At 35.2% G+C, this 17685-nt stretch overlaps 4 protein-coding genes across 4 annotated transcripts; 3 read left to right on the top strand and 1 right to left on the bottom strand.

Moving 5' to 3' along the window:
* Positions 1-236: 236 nt before the first annotated feature.
* Positions 237-2414, bottom strand: LOC106108256. Its single transcript, XM_013289360.1, has 4 exons — positions 2192-2414; positions 1341-1533; positions 735-865; positions 237-330 (listed from the first exon to the last, which is right to left on the bottom strand). The coding sequence occupies exons 1-4, from the start codon at positions 2378-2380 to the stop codon at positions 325-327; spliced, it is 519 nt and encodes a 172-aa protein (XP_013144814.1). The 5' UTR covers positions 2381-2414; the 3' UTR covers positions 237-324.
* Positions 2415-5224: 2810 nt separating this feature from the next.
* LOC106108201 lies at positions 5225-7054 on the top strand. Its single transcript, XM_013289300.1, has 5 exons — positions 5225-5359; positions 5776-5864; positions 5960-6023; positions 6162-6308; positions 6485-7054. The coding sequence occupies exons 1-5, from the start codon at positions 5225-5227 to the stop codon at positions 7052-7054; spliced, it is 1005 nt and encodes a 334-aa protein (XP_013144754.1).
* A 241-nt stretch (positions 7055-7295) lies between these two features.
* LOC106108247 lies at positions 7296-11580 on the top strand. The gene is made up of 6 exons (XM_013289348.1): positions 7296-7388; positions 8128-8215; positions 8770-8883; positions 9466-9658; positions 10729-10865; positions 11491-11580. The coding sequence occupies exons 2-5, from the start codon at positions 8132-8134 to the stop codon at positions 10860-10862; spliced, it is 525 nt and encodes a 174-aa protein (XP_013144802.1). The 5' UTR covers positions 7296-7388; positions 8128-8131; the 3' UTR covers positions 10863-10865; positions 11491-11580.
* A 1683-nt stretch (positions 11581-13263) lies between these two features.
* On the top strand, positions 13264-17461 carry LOC106108200. Its single transcript, XM_013289298.1, has 8 exons — positions 13264-13382; positions 13723-14014; positions 14495-14589; positions 14668-14731; positions 14911-15057; positions 15818-16340; positions 16440-16654; positions 17411-17461. Exons 1-8 carry the CDS (start codon positions 13291-13293, stop codon positions 17459-17461), a joined length of 1479 nt encoding a protein of 492 aa, XP_013144752.1. The 5' UTR covers positions 13264-13290.
* The last annotated feature ends 224 nt before the right edge of the window (positions 17462-17685 follow it).

Below are 17685 nucleotides of genomic sequence, written 5' to 3'. Positions count from 1 at the left end.
GTCGGATAAGGGTAGGCAATTCATCTGCAATTGCGGATGTTTGTGCGGAGCGGTCGCTTCTCCATTTTGACGGATTAAGGTGGCCGCTTGCTCGTTTGCCACCTTATGTTATAAAAAAAAAGAACTTATCGGCTTTAGAATGCAAGCGTTTTGAAGTTCTCTACCAAAAACCACTGACAGATTAACCACTATAAAGTAGGATGTAACGCAAAATCATATTTTTAAATAAAACTACATTATCGTTTAATTCAATTTATTGAAGAGAAATTATAAGTGTACCAAATTAGAAATTATCCTCAGTCGTAAATATTAAGGTCCACAAGTTTAGTCCTGTAACAAATACAAAATTAAATATCTTGCTAATGTTATAAAAGCAAAAGTTTAGATGGATGTTAGAGTTTGTAGCCTTAACTGCTGAATGGATCTCGATTGATTTTGGCATAGATGTGGAGGATAGCCTGGAAGAAAACATAGGCTACTCACTTTTGTTTTTTTATTCCACGCGAACATACATAAGTTCATATTTCAATAGGGCTACCGGCCAGGGCTACCGGCCAGGGCTACAGTCAAAAACCTTTTAAGGTCCAGGGCTATTTCATTGGTAGAAAAGAGACTATTTTTATTGAAATTATGAACAAAACAATTTACTAATATGGCCCTACATAAACTATATCGTTCGACCGCAGGTGCGGTGAAACAATATTATATAGGAGTGTAGTTATGTAGTGTTGTACCTTCCATTTGTCGTTGTCATAATCCCACTTAGAGGATATTCCGTCTATCGGATTCACGCGGAGCTCCAGCATTCTTCGCAATTGTGCTTTCTGAGCTAGCTTAGAAAACGACGCGGGGAGTGGCTCGTACACTGTGTTAAAATGAAAACAAACTGTCCAAGGTTTTTTTTTATAACATAAGGTGGCAGACGAGACCACCTGAATCCACCGAAATGGAAAACGACCGCTGCCAGTAAACATCCGCAATAGCAGATGCGTTGTCTACCCTTTATCGACGGTAGAGGAGACGCACATAAAGAGGATATTTACTCTTCCTATACGTCTCCTCTACTGTTAAGTCCACTTTTCCTTCCCATCCCTCCCTCTTAAGAAAAAGGTGGAAAGGAAAAGGGACCAAAATTAGGCCTTCGGCACCACACTCATCAGATGAAACGCGGAATTGCTCCCACTTCACGCCTGTTTTCTGTGTGGTCGTGGTATTACACCGGGCGAGCCGGGCCATTCGTACGAAGATGTTAAAGCGGGCTTTACCATTGTTGTAACTTCGTCCATACCACGATAACCTTTTGCTAAAAAGTTTTAGGTAAAAGAATTATTTAAACTTACCGTAATAGTGAAAATACATGACAAACCACCAAGCGAAAGAAGTAGCTATCACCACCCAGCCAGCTATAAACTTCCAAGTGCCAGTTGGGGCTTGGAACTCCGCGAACGTCTGGCAGAAAGATGCTCGGTAGAGTGACTTCTTCTCTTCGCAGCATAACTGTCTCCAATCACCTTTCTCTTTCTCACGTAGAGCCTGTATACGTAAAAGTCATATTTACGAAGGATAACTATAGGTTTCAGAGCTAATAACCTATAAATAAGCTTTTAATTTATAAGCAAATTTATAGTAAAGTGGGCACTAGCACAGTAAGGGTTCGTCCGATAAATGATCGGGACGATATTGAGGTAATGACGCCCATGGACATCAGTAATACCAAAGTATCAGATGCTATGCCAGCTTTAAAGGTGCTACGCTCACTTCTTGAAAAACCCTAAGTTGTAGCAGTTTGACAATACCGCCGAGAACAGACCGTTCAACAACGTCGCTGTGCAAAGGAGATTGTTTTGCGAAAACCAGATTGCCGGCCATCGTATGGTGTAGTTTGTAGATTGTAGACAACAGCCGATGAGGGTAAAAAGTTGACTATGTAAAACGCTGAGTTAGGACTTCAACAAAACGATCTGCTGTCATTCATAGACTAGCACTAGTTTCTAGGCATTAATAAAGCCCGCTACACAAGCTCAGTTTTATCTGAACAGTCGGATTGTTTAGATAAATCAAACTTGTGAGTACATTTGTAGAACTGAACTGTTCCCAGTTTCCTTACATTTATCAGATCTGAATGTTGAGATAAAACTGTGTGTGCAGGCCTTTAGTCAATCCTAGTTAAGTAGAAGTAATTGGAACATACACTGATATCCTTTGTATTCTCTTTGAACCTCACACTAGGGAATGGAAAGAGAGGGTCATCTCGATATGTCGCGCTGCCGTTGACGCCATGACCAACCACATCCCTGCAACCAATCCTACATTTATTGTGAATCGCTCTAGTAATGCAGTTAATATTACGTTTGCATAAATTTAATAATGCGTATGACATTTTGCTGGTTGAAATCACTTTTGAGTGACGTTTGTTTTTATTTTTTATTGCTATTAAGTTGTTAAAGAGTGTAACCTTTTTAGAGTAACTTTGTTTAGAAAAAGATGGTAAAATAGCGATCTTCGAAGAAACCAATGACCTTCAGACATGGACAGGCTTATAGCAGAATTTTGAACAATGAAAGAATTATAGCAATGTTTTTGACCGACTTCCCAAAAGACGGAGGTACTCAATTCGTCTGTATGTTTTTTTTATGTCTGTTACGTCATAACTCCGCCGCTAGTGGACCGATTTTGATAATTCTTTTTATACCCGAAAGGTAATGCTTGCTGGTGGGTCCCATTTTTTGTTTTTTTTTTAGAGCCAAAGACTACGACGTAGTTAAATAGTTTAGCTCAAAATCGCGCAACGAAATTTAACGTCATTTTTGCTTTCTTTGCTTATTGTACAGCTGAAACGAAACTACGAAATCACGGTTGTATAGCTAGTTTGTTACTTTATTCTTTACCTTTCGTAGTGAAAATATTCAATAACGATATTGTTACATTCCATTTTATGATTTAAAAGTAATTGTTTGTAGTACAGAAATATTGAATATTTCAGTGAACAAAAATTGAATATGTTTTCATACAATTTATACTTCTTTACAATTGTATTTATGAATGCATTTGAAATAGGATTTCTAGAGAATATTACGATTAATCGAGCAAAAGAAACTAACCTAAATGTTTACAACATTGTGAATAAAATAATAACATCTATGATAAATACTAAAGAATTGAACGGAAATATTTATATGAAAAAACTCTTATTAATGTGTAGAGAAGTGAAGAGAAAATCTTTTAAACATAGCAAAATGTTTGAAGATATACGTAATAATAGTAAAGCTGATTTCTACGATAAAGTAATTTTCAATATTATTGATTTCAATAAAATGTTTAATGAAACATCATATAATGAATATAAAAATAAAATATACGAAAAAATATGCGCTGGTGTAAATAAATCTGATAATGAAACTGTCGAAGAAATTGCGACTATGATTGAAAATTTTACATGTAATTTTGTTAGTAAAATTAATAATTTAATTTTAAATGACCAGACAAATTCAAAGCTTATTACAAGAAGAAATCAACATAATAATCGGGACAAGAAAATTCCAAATCTTAAAGTTTGGGGTAAGTGATACAATAATGACTTTACATCCGTGATAGAATTATGACAAAGCACTATCTTACTAATCATACTTAATATTATAAATGTGAAAGTTTAGATGGATGTTTGTTAGAGTTTGTTGCCTAAACTGCTTAACGGATCTCGCTGAAATTTGTCACAGATGTAGAACATAGTCTGGAAGAACACATAGGCTACTCACTTTTGTTATTTTTGTATTCTACTCGGACGGAGTAGCAAAGCTAATGTTAGATAAAGTCAAATAGTAACCTCTATTTAACAGCGGCCTCATAAATACCTCTCGATATATAATCGTAAATTCCAAAGTTGGAGGAATTAGACGTTCTTTTGTTTTAATTAGATTTAGATATCCAATCAGTAGGGGACAAATGTATAGCGGATTGCCTAAAGCGATGCGACGTCTTGATGTTTGTAAATTCTAGATGCTCCCAATGCAACAGATGACTTTAATACAAACGCTAGAAGATTATTCCAAGGTCGAAAGACTTCTGCACGCAAGTTTCCTTTCATAGCGAGCGTGCATGTGAACAACGAGTTTGTTTGTGGCGGGTCCATCATCGCGAGATGTGTCGTCATCACCGCTGCTACATGTTTAGAAAAGTATGTACGTATAGTCTTATATCTCTGTCATTTTCCCTTTTATTTAGAGTCGACTCTCCAAGTTTTCGATCACCAATTATTTTTAACTAGCTTTCGAACATGACTTCGTCTGCGTGGAATAAACAAAAACAAAAGTGAGTAGCCTATGTGTTCTTCCAGACTAACCTCTACGTTTGTACTGAATTTCATCGACATCCGGTCAGACGTTTAGTCCCTCTAACAAACATCCATCCATCTATACTTTCGCATTTATAATATTACTAAGATAAAAGGGGAATAACTAGTGCGACTGGAACTCCGAAGTGATCATGTACGAATGTTCATAATAAAGGAATTGCAAAGGCGTTGCAGGTTTTTGAGAAGATGATACGCTTCTTGGATGCGCCTAAATCGAAGCGGTTTGCTTATATGGTATGGTAACCATAATGTGACCCTTAGTTTCGATTTGGATGCCGCCCTCTTTTTAACAAATCACGACCAGCACTTGTCAGCCAAGCAAAACAAGTGACGATCTATACAACTATTCGTGCCTTTCTTTGTCTTTTTTCGGAAAACTTTTCTATCTATCCATCTTCTAAAGATATATGTAGTAATATTGGAGTGTCTGTAGTATCAATAGAAAAATTCCAGATTTCGGGAAGATGATGTATTTGCATTGCTGAGACCAAAAATCCAATTTTAAAATTTTTATGTCTGTCCGCAATCCGTTTGTTCCGGATAATCTCCGTAACGGCTGGGCCAATTTCGACCGAACTTTTACTGAAGGGTAGTTATGATAGACGGGATTATTATAGGCTACTTTTTGAAATTCCTTACTGTTAAAATGGCGTATCGGGTGATCCTTTGCTGAAAAAAGTTTGCGGGCGACAGCTCATCTTAATAACATTTCTTTTTAGCGACGACGATCTCTCACCAAAGCCTCAAAATGTATTTATCAGGGTAGGCAGTGATTTCGTGGATCGCGGTGGTAAGACGTTTCCAGTTATAACTGTACATATTCACCCGGAATACGATCCAACGATCTTAGCAAATAATTTGGCTATACTCAAAATGGACTGTGATATGAAAATTGACGAGAAGCAAACTAAAAAGGCAAAAATAAGGCGTGTAGATTATGACACATTACCTGAACAGATTCCTATTAATATCGATGAAGTTACTGCTCTCGGTTGGGGAGCTAAGCATGTAAGCATTTAGAACGTTATAGAAATAAGAACCAAACTATTTTAACACTTGGCGTGGGTTCTTTGCGCTGAATTACATTTGCAGCGGTTTACAAAAGCGGGGATATATCGCAGGGAATCGAAAACTACAATGTATGTTATTAACAAATGTTCTAAATACGTATTTTTACATGACCCGCGCTCCAGAGACAGGCTGCAAATATTTTAAAAAAACGTTCCCCGTATGCCAAGTGTTAAAAGTCAGCAATATGTAGACGATTTCGCGAACAATTTAAACTCTGATTTGTGACGTTTGAAAGAAGATAGATTGAATGGTAAACCAGCACATTGATTGTTACGACAAAATAATTTGAGAATTACTAGTACTGCTTTCTTAAAACCAATGAGATACTTGAATACTGTGCTTTTTCTTTGCAGATAGATGATGACAACTTCGTATCAGAGCGTCTGTCATACTCACATTTAAATATGTATCATATCAAAGATTGTCAGAGTTTATATACTGAGTAAGATAACTTAATATTCAGTTTTTTTTATTGTTTTTTTTCTTTAGGTTTTCTCAATTCATAAAAGTACAAAATGCATATAAATATGTTTATAGGAAATACGTGACGCTGAAAAATTTTTGTGCCGGATTCATCTCAAAAGGCGGTGGAGCATGCAATGTGAGTTTTATCTTAATTGGAAACAGCTAATTGATTGTTTTTTTTATTTATTTAAATTTCATTATCACCACATCAAAGTTTCCAGCCAGTAATTTTCGATTAATTAAATCACAGTGTTTTTATTTAATTTTCATAAAGAGAGACGTCGGTGGCCCTGGTATTCTCGATGGACTGCTAGTGGGTGTCATCAGCTTTGGTTCGCCTGTTTGTGGCATCCCTGACGCGCCCACTGTCTTCACCAAGCTCGGTTATTACAGGAATTGGATCGAAACGGTTCTTGAAGAGGTAAATTTAAGAATATATAGCTATAGATTAAGCCTTTGTTTGGTCTACTATTCAGCCATACGATGCCCACTGCTGGGCATAGGTTTCCCCCAAAGATCGCTACGCTAATCGGTCCTGTGCTTCCCGCATCCACTAAGTCTAGACTATAGAGAAAGAATTAATGGTGTTCTTCCCAGGATCAACCCTTAGGTGATGATGAAGACGTGGAAAAAGCAAATCAAATATTAGCTCTCATTCAGACTTATTATAAAGAAGACAGAAAAGATTTAAACAAGCGTACTCCGACAGAAAGAACGGAAACTACAAACGACAATATAGACGAGGAAGAAGAAGAATCAAATATTATTAACACTGTTGTACAACTAACATCACATATAGAAGTTCCGAATTTCATAAAAGATTTATACCGTAGCCTACCAACGAAATTAATAAATCTATTTGCTAAAAACCTCGATCAAGACCTAGGAATATCAAATGATGAAACAAAAACAAATGACAGAGCAAAAAGTAATGTAGATTCAAAGGAGACTTTAGATTTGATATTCCTAGGTGATACGACGGACATTCCAAAAAAATATCAAAAGATCTCTAAGATTCGTACAAATCAGTCGCATGGAAATGAGAAAAAATCAAAGGAAGAAAGCTTTGTTAAAAAAGAATCCCATCAAGATGTTTCGCGTAATTACGAAAGTGATTCAGATATAAATTATAATATAGAGATTGGTATGAGTATTGCAAATAAGTAAGACTTATTAATTTAAACATTATTGGGAGTATATCTGTACTCTGTGTTTTAGAAATTAAATGCTGTTCTTTTACTGATTCATCCAATAAAAATCTTTTACAATTCATCTTTCTTTATGAATATTGGAACAATAAAATATTATTTAAGTTAAGATAATTAATAAAATAAAAAAAAATATATCAAAATAGAGATACTTCAAACTTAGTTTCAACATTATATTGAGGAAACGGAACGTATTTTAGTTTGGGAAGTTGTTGTTAGATGTCGCTGCTTTTTTCACAACTCGGGTGGTGTTGGTCAAAAATCCACCAGGGATAGAAGTTAAATAAAATAAGGTAAAGTTAAATGTTATATTTGAATTAGTGTTTTTATGTTGCACAGCTTTTAGTTTTACATATGCTCTTCAAATCATGGGTAAGTCTGTATTTAATCGACGTAGTAGTCAAGTAGACGTTCTTATTTCAAAATGTAAGTATCGCTAGTTATATTGAATTAACCATAATTTTCTCGGTACTGTCCTTCATCTAATTTAAAAACAATTTCTAATCACGTAATTGTCAAAAGTAATATATTGATTTTTATATTTTTTCATGTTATGTAACCAAAATCGATACTTGCAGTTCTAACCTTACCTGTTATCACAATTTATCAATTTCAATAACGTAGTCTTATTTAATTAACCTATAAACGTATATAAGGTACGCTTATATGGTTTAAAACTAAAAATGGTCCTGGACTGCAATGCGTCAATTATGGTTACTTTTTGTCAAAGTGTATTCGTAATTTGACATTAACCACATAAAAAAACAAAAAAGTTTAAATCGAGAACGTTTATTTTTGTTTAATTTTACGTACTGGTGTTATAAAAAAACAATGTACGGACTGTATTAGATTAACTTTACAGAATATTACATTAAATTATCTTTAACATAAAAAAAAATCTATGTATTTGAAACTGAATTACATACCAAACTTATTGGGTTAATCTTCTAAACCAAAACTGAATGTTACATGATTATTACCCTCTTATATCATTCTTCACTACTAATACAGTTTTATGTATTTTTTTTACAGAACAATGGCCAACTATTTATTACGTCGTGCTATAATAGACGCTATTCGTGTCCCAGTGGGCACCAGAGCATCCAGTGAGCTGGCCAAGGTAAGATAGTTAAACTAAGATAATCATCATCAATCTACAGTGGTAGACCCTGCTTTAACATCTTCGCACGAATACCACGCCGAATACCACGACCATACAGAAGACAGGTGTAAGTGGAAGCAATTTTGCGTTTCGTCTGATGAGTGTGGTGCCAGAGGCCTATTTTTTACACTTTCCCTTTCCACCCTTTTCTTAAGTGGGAAGGAAAAGTGGATTTGATGGTGGAGGAGACTCAGGAAGGGGAAATGTCCTCTTTATGTGCGTCTCCTCCATCAATAAGGGTAGGGAACGCATCTACAATTGCGGAAGTCTATGGGTAGCGGTAGCTTTCCATTTCGGTAGATTCAGGTGGCAGCTTGCTTGTTTGTCAACTTGTATTATAAAAAAACATCATCATCAGCACCAGCTCATTATATGTCCCCACCGATGGGTTCGGGGCTCTTCGGTTTGTTTTTGTAAAGAACAATGTTTGAGAAGGGAGCAAATTATCAGTGAGAACACGAAGATGTTCAACAACATTGGTGGTTTTTTTGATTTAAATTTTTCTATTACAGATTGGCAACCGTGAATGGGTGGGCTATGGCTACAATGGCCAGCCGACCTACGTAGACAGGCCTGACTTCCCTCTACCCGCTGTCAGGTTCCGCCCTGACACACCTGATGTTAAGGTAACCTCTATTAATTATAGTGTAGTAAACAAGGGACTCGCAAATGTCCCCTAGGGCCGGAGATATGCAGTAACACATGAAAAAGAAAATAACAGACAAATAGATAAAAAAAAATTATATTGCCAATTCAAATGCATGTTTTTTTCTCTATTTTAATTCAATTTTATTAGTTACTATCTATCCCATCCACATGGGATTATAAAAACAAAAGTAAGTATCTTAAGTGTTCTTCCAGACTATCCTCTACATCTATGACAAATTTCATCAAGATCCATTCAGGAGTTCAGGCTACAAACTCTAACAAACATCCATTTACATCTTACTAATATTATAAACGTGAAAGTTTGGATGGATGGATGTTTCTTAGAGTTTGTAGCTTAAACTGCTGAAAAGATTTAGATGAAATTTGTCATAGATGTAGAGGATAGTCTGGAAGTCATAGGCCACTTACTTTTCTTTTTTTTAATTCCATGCGGACGCAATCGAGGGGGAAAGCTAGTTTATTATATAAGTAAGATATCAAATTACTAAAAAAATCTGTTAATTATATTAGTTGTATATTTTTTTTATTTTTAATATCAGGTTCTCCGTGAAAAGGAAAGGGGTGATTGGCGTAAACTGACTTTAGAGGAGAAGAAAGCGTTGTACCGCGCTTCTTTCTGCCAGACGTTCGCAGAGTTCCAGGCTCCTACTGGAGAGTGGAAGGGAGTCGTCGGCTGGTCTCTTGTGTTCATCTCTCTATCTCTATGGGTTTACATGGGAATGAAATTGTTCGGTAAGTTATTTTATTTGTACTATTTCTTAATTTATGTTAGGGTTTGATTAGATGTTGCCAATAGCCTAGAGAAGAGCGTCGGTGGCTCAGTCAAAGAGCGTCGGTGGCTCAGTGGTTTAAGCACTTGACTTGTAATCTACAGGTCTTGGGTTCGAATCCCGCCATGTACCAATGTGATTTTCGATTTTTCGAATTTTCATATGTACATAATTTACCTGACGTTCTTACGGTGAAGGAAAACATCGTGATGCAACCTGCACATATCCGCGAAGAAATTCAAAGATGTGTGTGAAGTCAACCAACCCGCACCTGGCCAGCGTGGTTTGACTATGGCCTAATCACCCTAACATTAGGGTAGGCTCCGAGCCCCTCGGTGGGGACATATAATGAGCTGGTGATGATGAATAGCCTAATGGTTTGGGGTATGGACTACCAATCTTGTGGTCGGGGGTTCCCCGCTATTCGACTGTTGTAAACCATATCCTAGCACAAGCCTAGCTTAGTTGGAATGGTTAAAGGAAATATTAGTAAATTAACAGAAGTCTACTAATATTAAAAAAAATCTAGTATTGACTAATATATACTAATATTAAAGATGAAAATATTTGTATTTTGTATGTATTGAAATAACTCAAAAACTACTGTGCCTATTATAAAGATTCTTTCACCATTAAATTGTTTTACCACTAAGTAACATAGGCTTTAAATACTATATGAATGGTCATATTTTGTTCCATGCATTTTGAATTTGTTCCAGTAGTTTTTGAATCTATTATATACAAAAATACAAATGTTTGTTATTATATTAGTATAATTTTTTTTTAATTAAATATGATAATCTATGAAATACGAATCTAAATTATTAAAATATAGTTTAAGTTCTGCATTTCTACCACAAATCTTCAGGAGTTTTTTTTATAGATTTAAAATCTAACAAAAACAATTTATTATCTAAAATCATTCATTCTATATCCCATTTAAGTTAACTTATACAAAACTTACAAGTTATGGGCTAAGTAAAATTTTCTAATTTCCTTGTGCTATATTAAACATTCCTCTCCCCTTACCAGTGTACAGTCCTCTGCCGGCGTCGTTCGACGAGGACGCGCAGAAGGCCCAGCTGAAGAGGATGCTGGACCTCAAGGTCAACCCCATCGATGGACTTTCCTCCAAGTGGGACTATGAGAACAACCGCTGGAAGTAAACTGTAAGTATACACAATAATCTATTTATATCAATACTAGCTGTTGACCGCGACTTCGTCCGCGTGGCATTAGAAAACATACGCACAATATAAATAACAAAAAGCTACGTATCCCTCGGGAACCGGACATTTCTCGGGGATGAACATTATCCCTGTTTGTTTTATGTCTGTGCCAAATTTCAATACGATATGTTGAACCGTTGCAGAATAATCGAGAAAACATTAAAAAACTAAATTAATAAATCCCACGGGAACCGTAACTATTCCCGGGATAAATATGTTCTTCCAGACTATGCTCTAAACCTGTGCCAAATTTCATGGAGATCTGTTCAGCAGTTTAGGCTACAAACGCTGACAAACATCCATCCATCTAAACTTTCGCATTTATAATTTTTATATGATTTCTAACTTACTAATATTATAAATGCGAAAGTTTAGAAAATTTACAAATGTAAACAATAAAGTTAAGTTTTTATAATTTAATGCAGATGAAGCCGCACGAAAACAGCTAGTTTCTTTATCCATCATACCTTCCTGTTCAGAGCCATTAAAACAATATTTAACATACACTTAGTGTAGTTTTAAATGTCATAACAGTTTGTATATCTCATTAGTGTTTTTATTTCAGATGGTGTAGCGCTTTCTGGTTACTGAGACTAGAGTAGACAATTGTATTATAAGCGAAATAAATCTATAAGATAAATGTGATTCCAATAAACCAATTGTTTTATTACACCCGAAACACTCCTATTTCATCCCCATTCTCTTTCACTTGAAAACAATTAAAAACTCTTTACTTGAAAAACAAACCAAAAAGGGTGTATTACGAATATTCGTGAGAACGTTATCGTAACGTCATCGATATTTGTATTAGACGTGTACAGCGCCCCTATCGGGGTTAAAACAACAAATGACATGACGTTACGTTACTTATCACAAAATGTCAGTTCATGATAGACCCTCAGACTTAAATTAACACGGTATATAAAATCTCATTTTGACATTTTAATCTAATAGTTTTTTAATGTCCGATCGGTATTTGTTTAGTTTAAAGACTGTAAATAAGAGTTTTTCAAACTTTCTTTTTAATGGATTGAAGAAATGACTATCAATGGAAAGTGATTTGGTAAAAGTCAAGTGAGTACTTTTTTTTCAACTTGTTTTTGTATGTATTGAATTATCATAAAAACTACTGGGCTTTTAATAATTCACAATGGGGAATGAAAAACTAAGTTATATTTTCTATTGGACGAAGTCGCAGACAACAGCTAGTTGTAGAATATATAAAAATTAGGTGCTGCTTATGTATGTTTTATATATTGTTTACATACTCGATAAAATTTCGCAATAAATCGTAAAAATAAATTTTCTTACCCAATAACATGTTCCAGATAAGAAAAATAAAACAAGTTTTGTGTGAAAAAGTGTTTCTTTTATAGTGAACGTATTAATTTACAAGTCGTTTTGGTACATAACGTAATTTCTCATGTTTTCTGTTTTCGATAAATTATTCGTGATCATTTTATTCAGCGTAATCCATCGTTTTAAAGCGCTGATCGAACTCCCAAAATTCGAAGTGGACGATCTTGTAAGAACAGAAAAAATCATAAGAAACACCACTAATAACATTTTATCGAATTTAAAATTTATCAAACATTCAAACAGCACAAGGATCAAAGAATTTTCAACATTACATCACTATTTTTTATCTATTACATTTCGACATTCGAATACATTGAGGGAAGTGGCTCGACTCACTAGAATTGACTATAAAATATATAATAACAGAACGGAAAATTTAACGACAGCTATAAACGAATTGTTGGACGAAGGACAATGTTCAAAAGAAAATAACATAACCTCAAACGAAGATACGAACGTACTTCTTTATGTAGATAATTTTCTAGAAAAACTTGAAGCACTGAAAGAAAGTTATGGAGTCAATAAAGTTTATACAGATATTAATTCTAATATAATTAAACTTCTAGAAGAATCTAGACAAGCAAGTTTCAGAGCGAAAAATAAAAATGTTTCTATTTCGAACGATGACCGTAATAATTTATTTGACAGTAGTGAATATTGGGGTTAGTATTTACAGCAATATGTCACTTGTATAAAATATTACATCGAAAATATTAATATAAGAATGCAGCGGGGCTAACCAAATGGTTAAAGTTTTCATGATAAGCCCTCAAATGAGGGCTTATCATGAAAACTTGCGACAAAGTTTTCGTAACGTCATCGACATTTGTATGAGATTTATTGGTCTACATGCGGTTGCACAAATCTAAAACAAATGTTTACAATGACGTTACGAATTGTCCAAGTATGGATGTCAGGGTTTACAGCAATGTTCTTTTGTCTTTTAGTTCCGAGCGGTCGACGTATTTACAAAGGGGAGAGGACAAAAATCAAACACTATCCGTTCATGGCCAGTATTCAGATCTTCGATGTGTTCCAATGTGCTGGTTCTATAATTAAATCGGACCTTGTTATTACTGCGTCTTCGTGTCTGCAATTGTAAGATATTATGAAATCAGTTATTCCTGTAGAAACATAAACAGCAAAAATACACCGGCATGTCACATGCAAATTGAGTTTTATCTAATTACTAGTTGTTGCTCGAGACTCGATTTAAAAAAAAAAGTAAAAAGCATTGTCGAAAGAAATTTTAAAATCGACCTAATATTTTTTACGTAAATCACATACATACAAAAATAGAAAACTCTCCTCTTTATAATATTAGTGAAGATCACGAAAAGTGAGATTTTTTTTCGAAATGACGTTACAAAAACATTCTCACTTTTCGTGATAACTCTCTAACAGTTTGCAATTTCTCCATTTCTATTTAATTTTTTAGGGCTTGGAATAATCGTTTCTATAGAGAGAATCCGGCTTTCCTAGCTGTCCGCGTTGGTTCATCATTCTACAACAGCGGTGGGGAAAGAATAGCGGTTTTAGAGATTTACTTCCATCCCGAGTACAATCCTAAGAGTCTTTGGAATAACATATGCGTGTTACGTCTTGAGAGGCATATAGAATTTATAAAGGCTAATATAAAGAGAGTGAAGAAGATAGCAATAGACAAACATCCTTGGAATTTACCTGTAAATACACCAGGAATAACCATAATTGGATGGGGAGCTAAATCTGTAAGACCAATTACCAAATCAGTTGATCATAACATCTTTGATGTCATTAGAGAGTACGTTTTAATGTTTAGTAGCTTTCGCCCGCGATTCCGTGCTTGCGGTATTGAATAGAACAAAAGTAAATAGCCAATGTGTTCTTCCAGACTATGCTCTACATCTATGCCAGATTTCAACCAGATCCGTTTAGCCGTTTAGGCTACAAACTCTAACAAACATCCATCCTCGCATTATTATATTAGATTGCTCTCGACTATCATGAAGTGGTCAATTTTATTCGAAAAATCGTTATTAATTGAACAAAGGATTATAATTGATATTTGTGTTACGTTAATTAAACAATATTACAATTAAAAAATACACTTTTTGAGTTACTTTACCACAATTTTAAGTATTTAGGTATCTAAAAATATCTGACTTATGTTTTGCATTTTTGTCCGTTTGGATAAAACTGTGATGACAGTTTATCTTTTTGTATTCCAGTCCAGTAATAAAGTGGGTGATCCGTTTCATAACATACTGTCATATTCACATCTTGATGTTTACCCGACCAGAGAATGTCAAGAAGTTTATACCAAGTAAGTTGCGACTGCATTTCCCTACGTAATATACTCAAGAAGAGAATAGAGATTGAAAACACCTTATTTACTTTACAGGGAGTACGTCACAAAACTAAACTTTTGCGGTGGTTTCTTCTCGAAAGGTGGCGGTGCTTGCAACGTGTGTATTTTTCGCATATTTTTCATTTTAGACCCTTTTTTCACTTGACTCTTGACAGGCTTCCAGCTATTGTAATTTCATATTGCAGTCGCCTCCAGTAGAAATGCGATTACTGGTTTAATGAATGGCGTTTAGAGTTAATTTGAATACTAATTCTTTGGACTCTTGTTTGTTGATAGCGTGACGTAGGTGCACCGGGAATTATCGGTGGTACGCTAGTTGGTGTGGTCAGTTTCGGATCTCCAGTTTGTGGCACACCTGATGCGCCAACTGTCTTCACTAAGGTCGGCTACTACTACCAATGGATACAGACTATCATGGATCTGGTATTTATTATGTTTTTCAAACATCATCTCTGAACCCATCAGCATACGCCCCCACTGGGGGGCTCGGACACTACTCTAAGTTAGGTGTGACTAGACTGTCAACAACGCTGGCCTATTGCGGCTTGACTTCACACATATCTCTGAATTTCTTCTATATATGCAGGTTGCTTCACGATTTTCTTTTTCACTGTTAGAACGTCGAGTAAATTATATACATATGTAAATGGAAAATTACATTGTTAAGCGGGATTCAAACTCAGGACTTGTAGATTACAAGTAAAGTCACTTCTAAACCACCTACACTCCTCAAATCAGTTAATTTTTAGATACTGATATATTGTTAAAAGAAAAACGTTGCATATGCGAAATATTTTAGCAGTGGTAGAGCCCGCTTAACATCTTTGCACGAATGGGCTAGCTCGCCCGGTGAAATACCACGACCACTCAGAAGACAGTAGTGAAGTGGAAGCAATTCCGCGTTTCGTCGGATGAGTGTGGTACCGAGTGCCTAATTTTAGTCTCTTTCCCTTTCCACCCTTTTCTTAAGAGGAAAGGATCGGATGGAAAAGTGGATTTGACGGTGGAGGAGACGCATAGGAAGGAAAAAGTCCTTTTTGTGTGCGTCTCCTCCGTCAATTAAGGGTAGGCAATGCTTCTGCATTTGCTGATGTTTATGGGCAGCGGTCGCTTTCCATTTCGGTGGATTCAGGTGGCCGCTTGCTTGTTTGCCACATTATATTATAAAAAAAATTCTTTACAGCATGTGCCTCATAGTAAAAAGAAAGTAACAACAAAATACACATTGGATCCTTACGAACAATATTTAACCACAACTCCGGGAACTACGACGTTTAAAATAGAACCTCTGTTGGGTGGTAAACCACCTTCTATTCTCGATGATACGGAGTACGAAGAACACGATAATGCATTACGTACACTTGATGATAAATTATTCCAAGAGTTTCTAGAAACGATGTTCGGTAGCAAGGAAGTGAAGAAATATGAAGACGTGATACAACAAGACCCGAATATATTAAGAGATACTAAAGAGAAAACACAGACTAAGATAAAGGCAACCAAAAGCAAAGTCGTGGAGACAATGACTCAAGTTTCTGTACAACCAGCGTCAACATATGCATATGATTCTGAAATAGAAAGTCCTAGAACACAAATCATACCTGTCGATACATACGAAATGCCGGAACGTGTCCCAGTGACAGAAAATATCGACGTCGAAGAATCATACAGTAAATATGTTTCTGAACAAAAACATAAACCGAAAAGTGAAAGAATTAAACAAGAAACAAATAAAAAAAATATCTATGAGTTGCCAGTTACAACTACAGAGGAAATACAGGAGATATATCTTGAATTGGCACCAGATTCCGGTGATTCTGAACAATCCATCGACAAACAAGTAGAATCAAATAATCGAGAAAAAATAGACAATGTTGATCAGATTGTTGACCAATCGGAGGCTAAATCTGCATCCAGAGAGAGTTCAGGAACGTCGTCCGATGATGCCACCGATATCCCAGGTGAAGAAGTTATCGCGAATTTGTTAGATGAAATTGACTTCAATCAGATACTAAGAGAGGTCTCTACTGATGCAACAACTAAAACTTCACGTTCAGTTTACGCGACTAAATTAGATAGGCATAGATTCCTAAGTACAACTACAGAAACTATAGACGTTGGAAAATTCAATAGAATACCTCACCAGTTAAAAAGTGCTGATGGTATTTTCAAACCTGGGAATAATTCATTATTGACATTATTATATTTGTCAGATGGTGAAAAGAATAGAAATGTCAATAAATATAATTTGAACGTTGAAATTAGTAGAAGTAAAAAAATTAATCCGGCACATTCTAAGAGAGACAATACATTATACAATTTGGATCAAAAAACAGAACTATATAGAATAATATCTCGTGTTATTGAAGCTGCTATGAGTAAAAAATAATTTCATCCTTATAACGTGAAATGTGTAGTTGAAAAATTGTCAAACGTCAATGATAGTAGTATAGGAAAGTACATTTATAATAAAACTAAATAAAACCAACATATTTGGGAACAATAATTTATTTATTCATTTTATATAAAAACAACATTTCAACATAAATATACAACATACCGTTCGAACATTGCCACAAACACATCTCGCGTAAATATATATATCACTTTTACATATTTTAGTATATTCAACACTGAGAAGGAAAATTGGAAACATTTTGTAGTTAAGAGAAGCTAGGAATTGATGAACTAACCGTAATGTTTTCCCTTAACAACTGTCAAATACATATTACTTTCTCTTTTTTTCTAAGGGAATGAAAGTGATGACAATGTGCAGGTTGTCCGAATGACTACTAAAAGACCTGTCCCACCACAGGCTCAGGCTTAGATAGCTTAAAAATTACGTCACTGTCGAATAAGGGAGAAAAACTCGATATTTCCATGAAATCTTTCAATTATTATCAGACAATTTGCAATTAGGCGGGACAGGCCCTTAAACTTGTTTTGACATATTGCTATCTCGCTCATTCTCTTTGAAAAGAACAGAGACAACATATATACAAGTCCCACGGCAATCGAAAACCACACAATGTTGACGTTTAATTTTAGAAT

This window comes from Papilio polytes, unplaced genomic scaffold, assembly GCF_000836215.1.
Source record: "Papilio polytes unplaced genomic scaffold, Ppol_1.0 DF821733.1, whole genome shotgun sequence".
In the NCBI taxonomy this organism is placed as follows: Eukaryota; Metazoa; Arthropoda; class Insecta; order Lepidoptera; family Papilionidae; genus Papilio; species Papilio polytes.
This window is presented reverse-complemented; position numbering and strand designations above follow the sequence as displayed.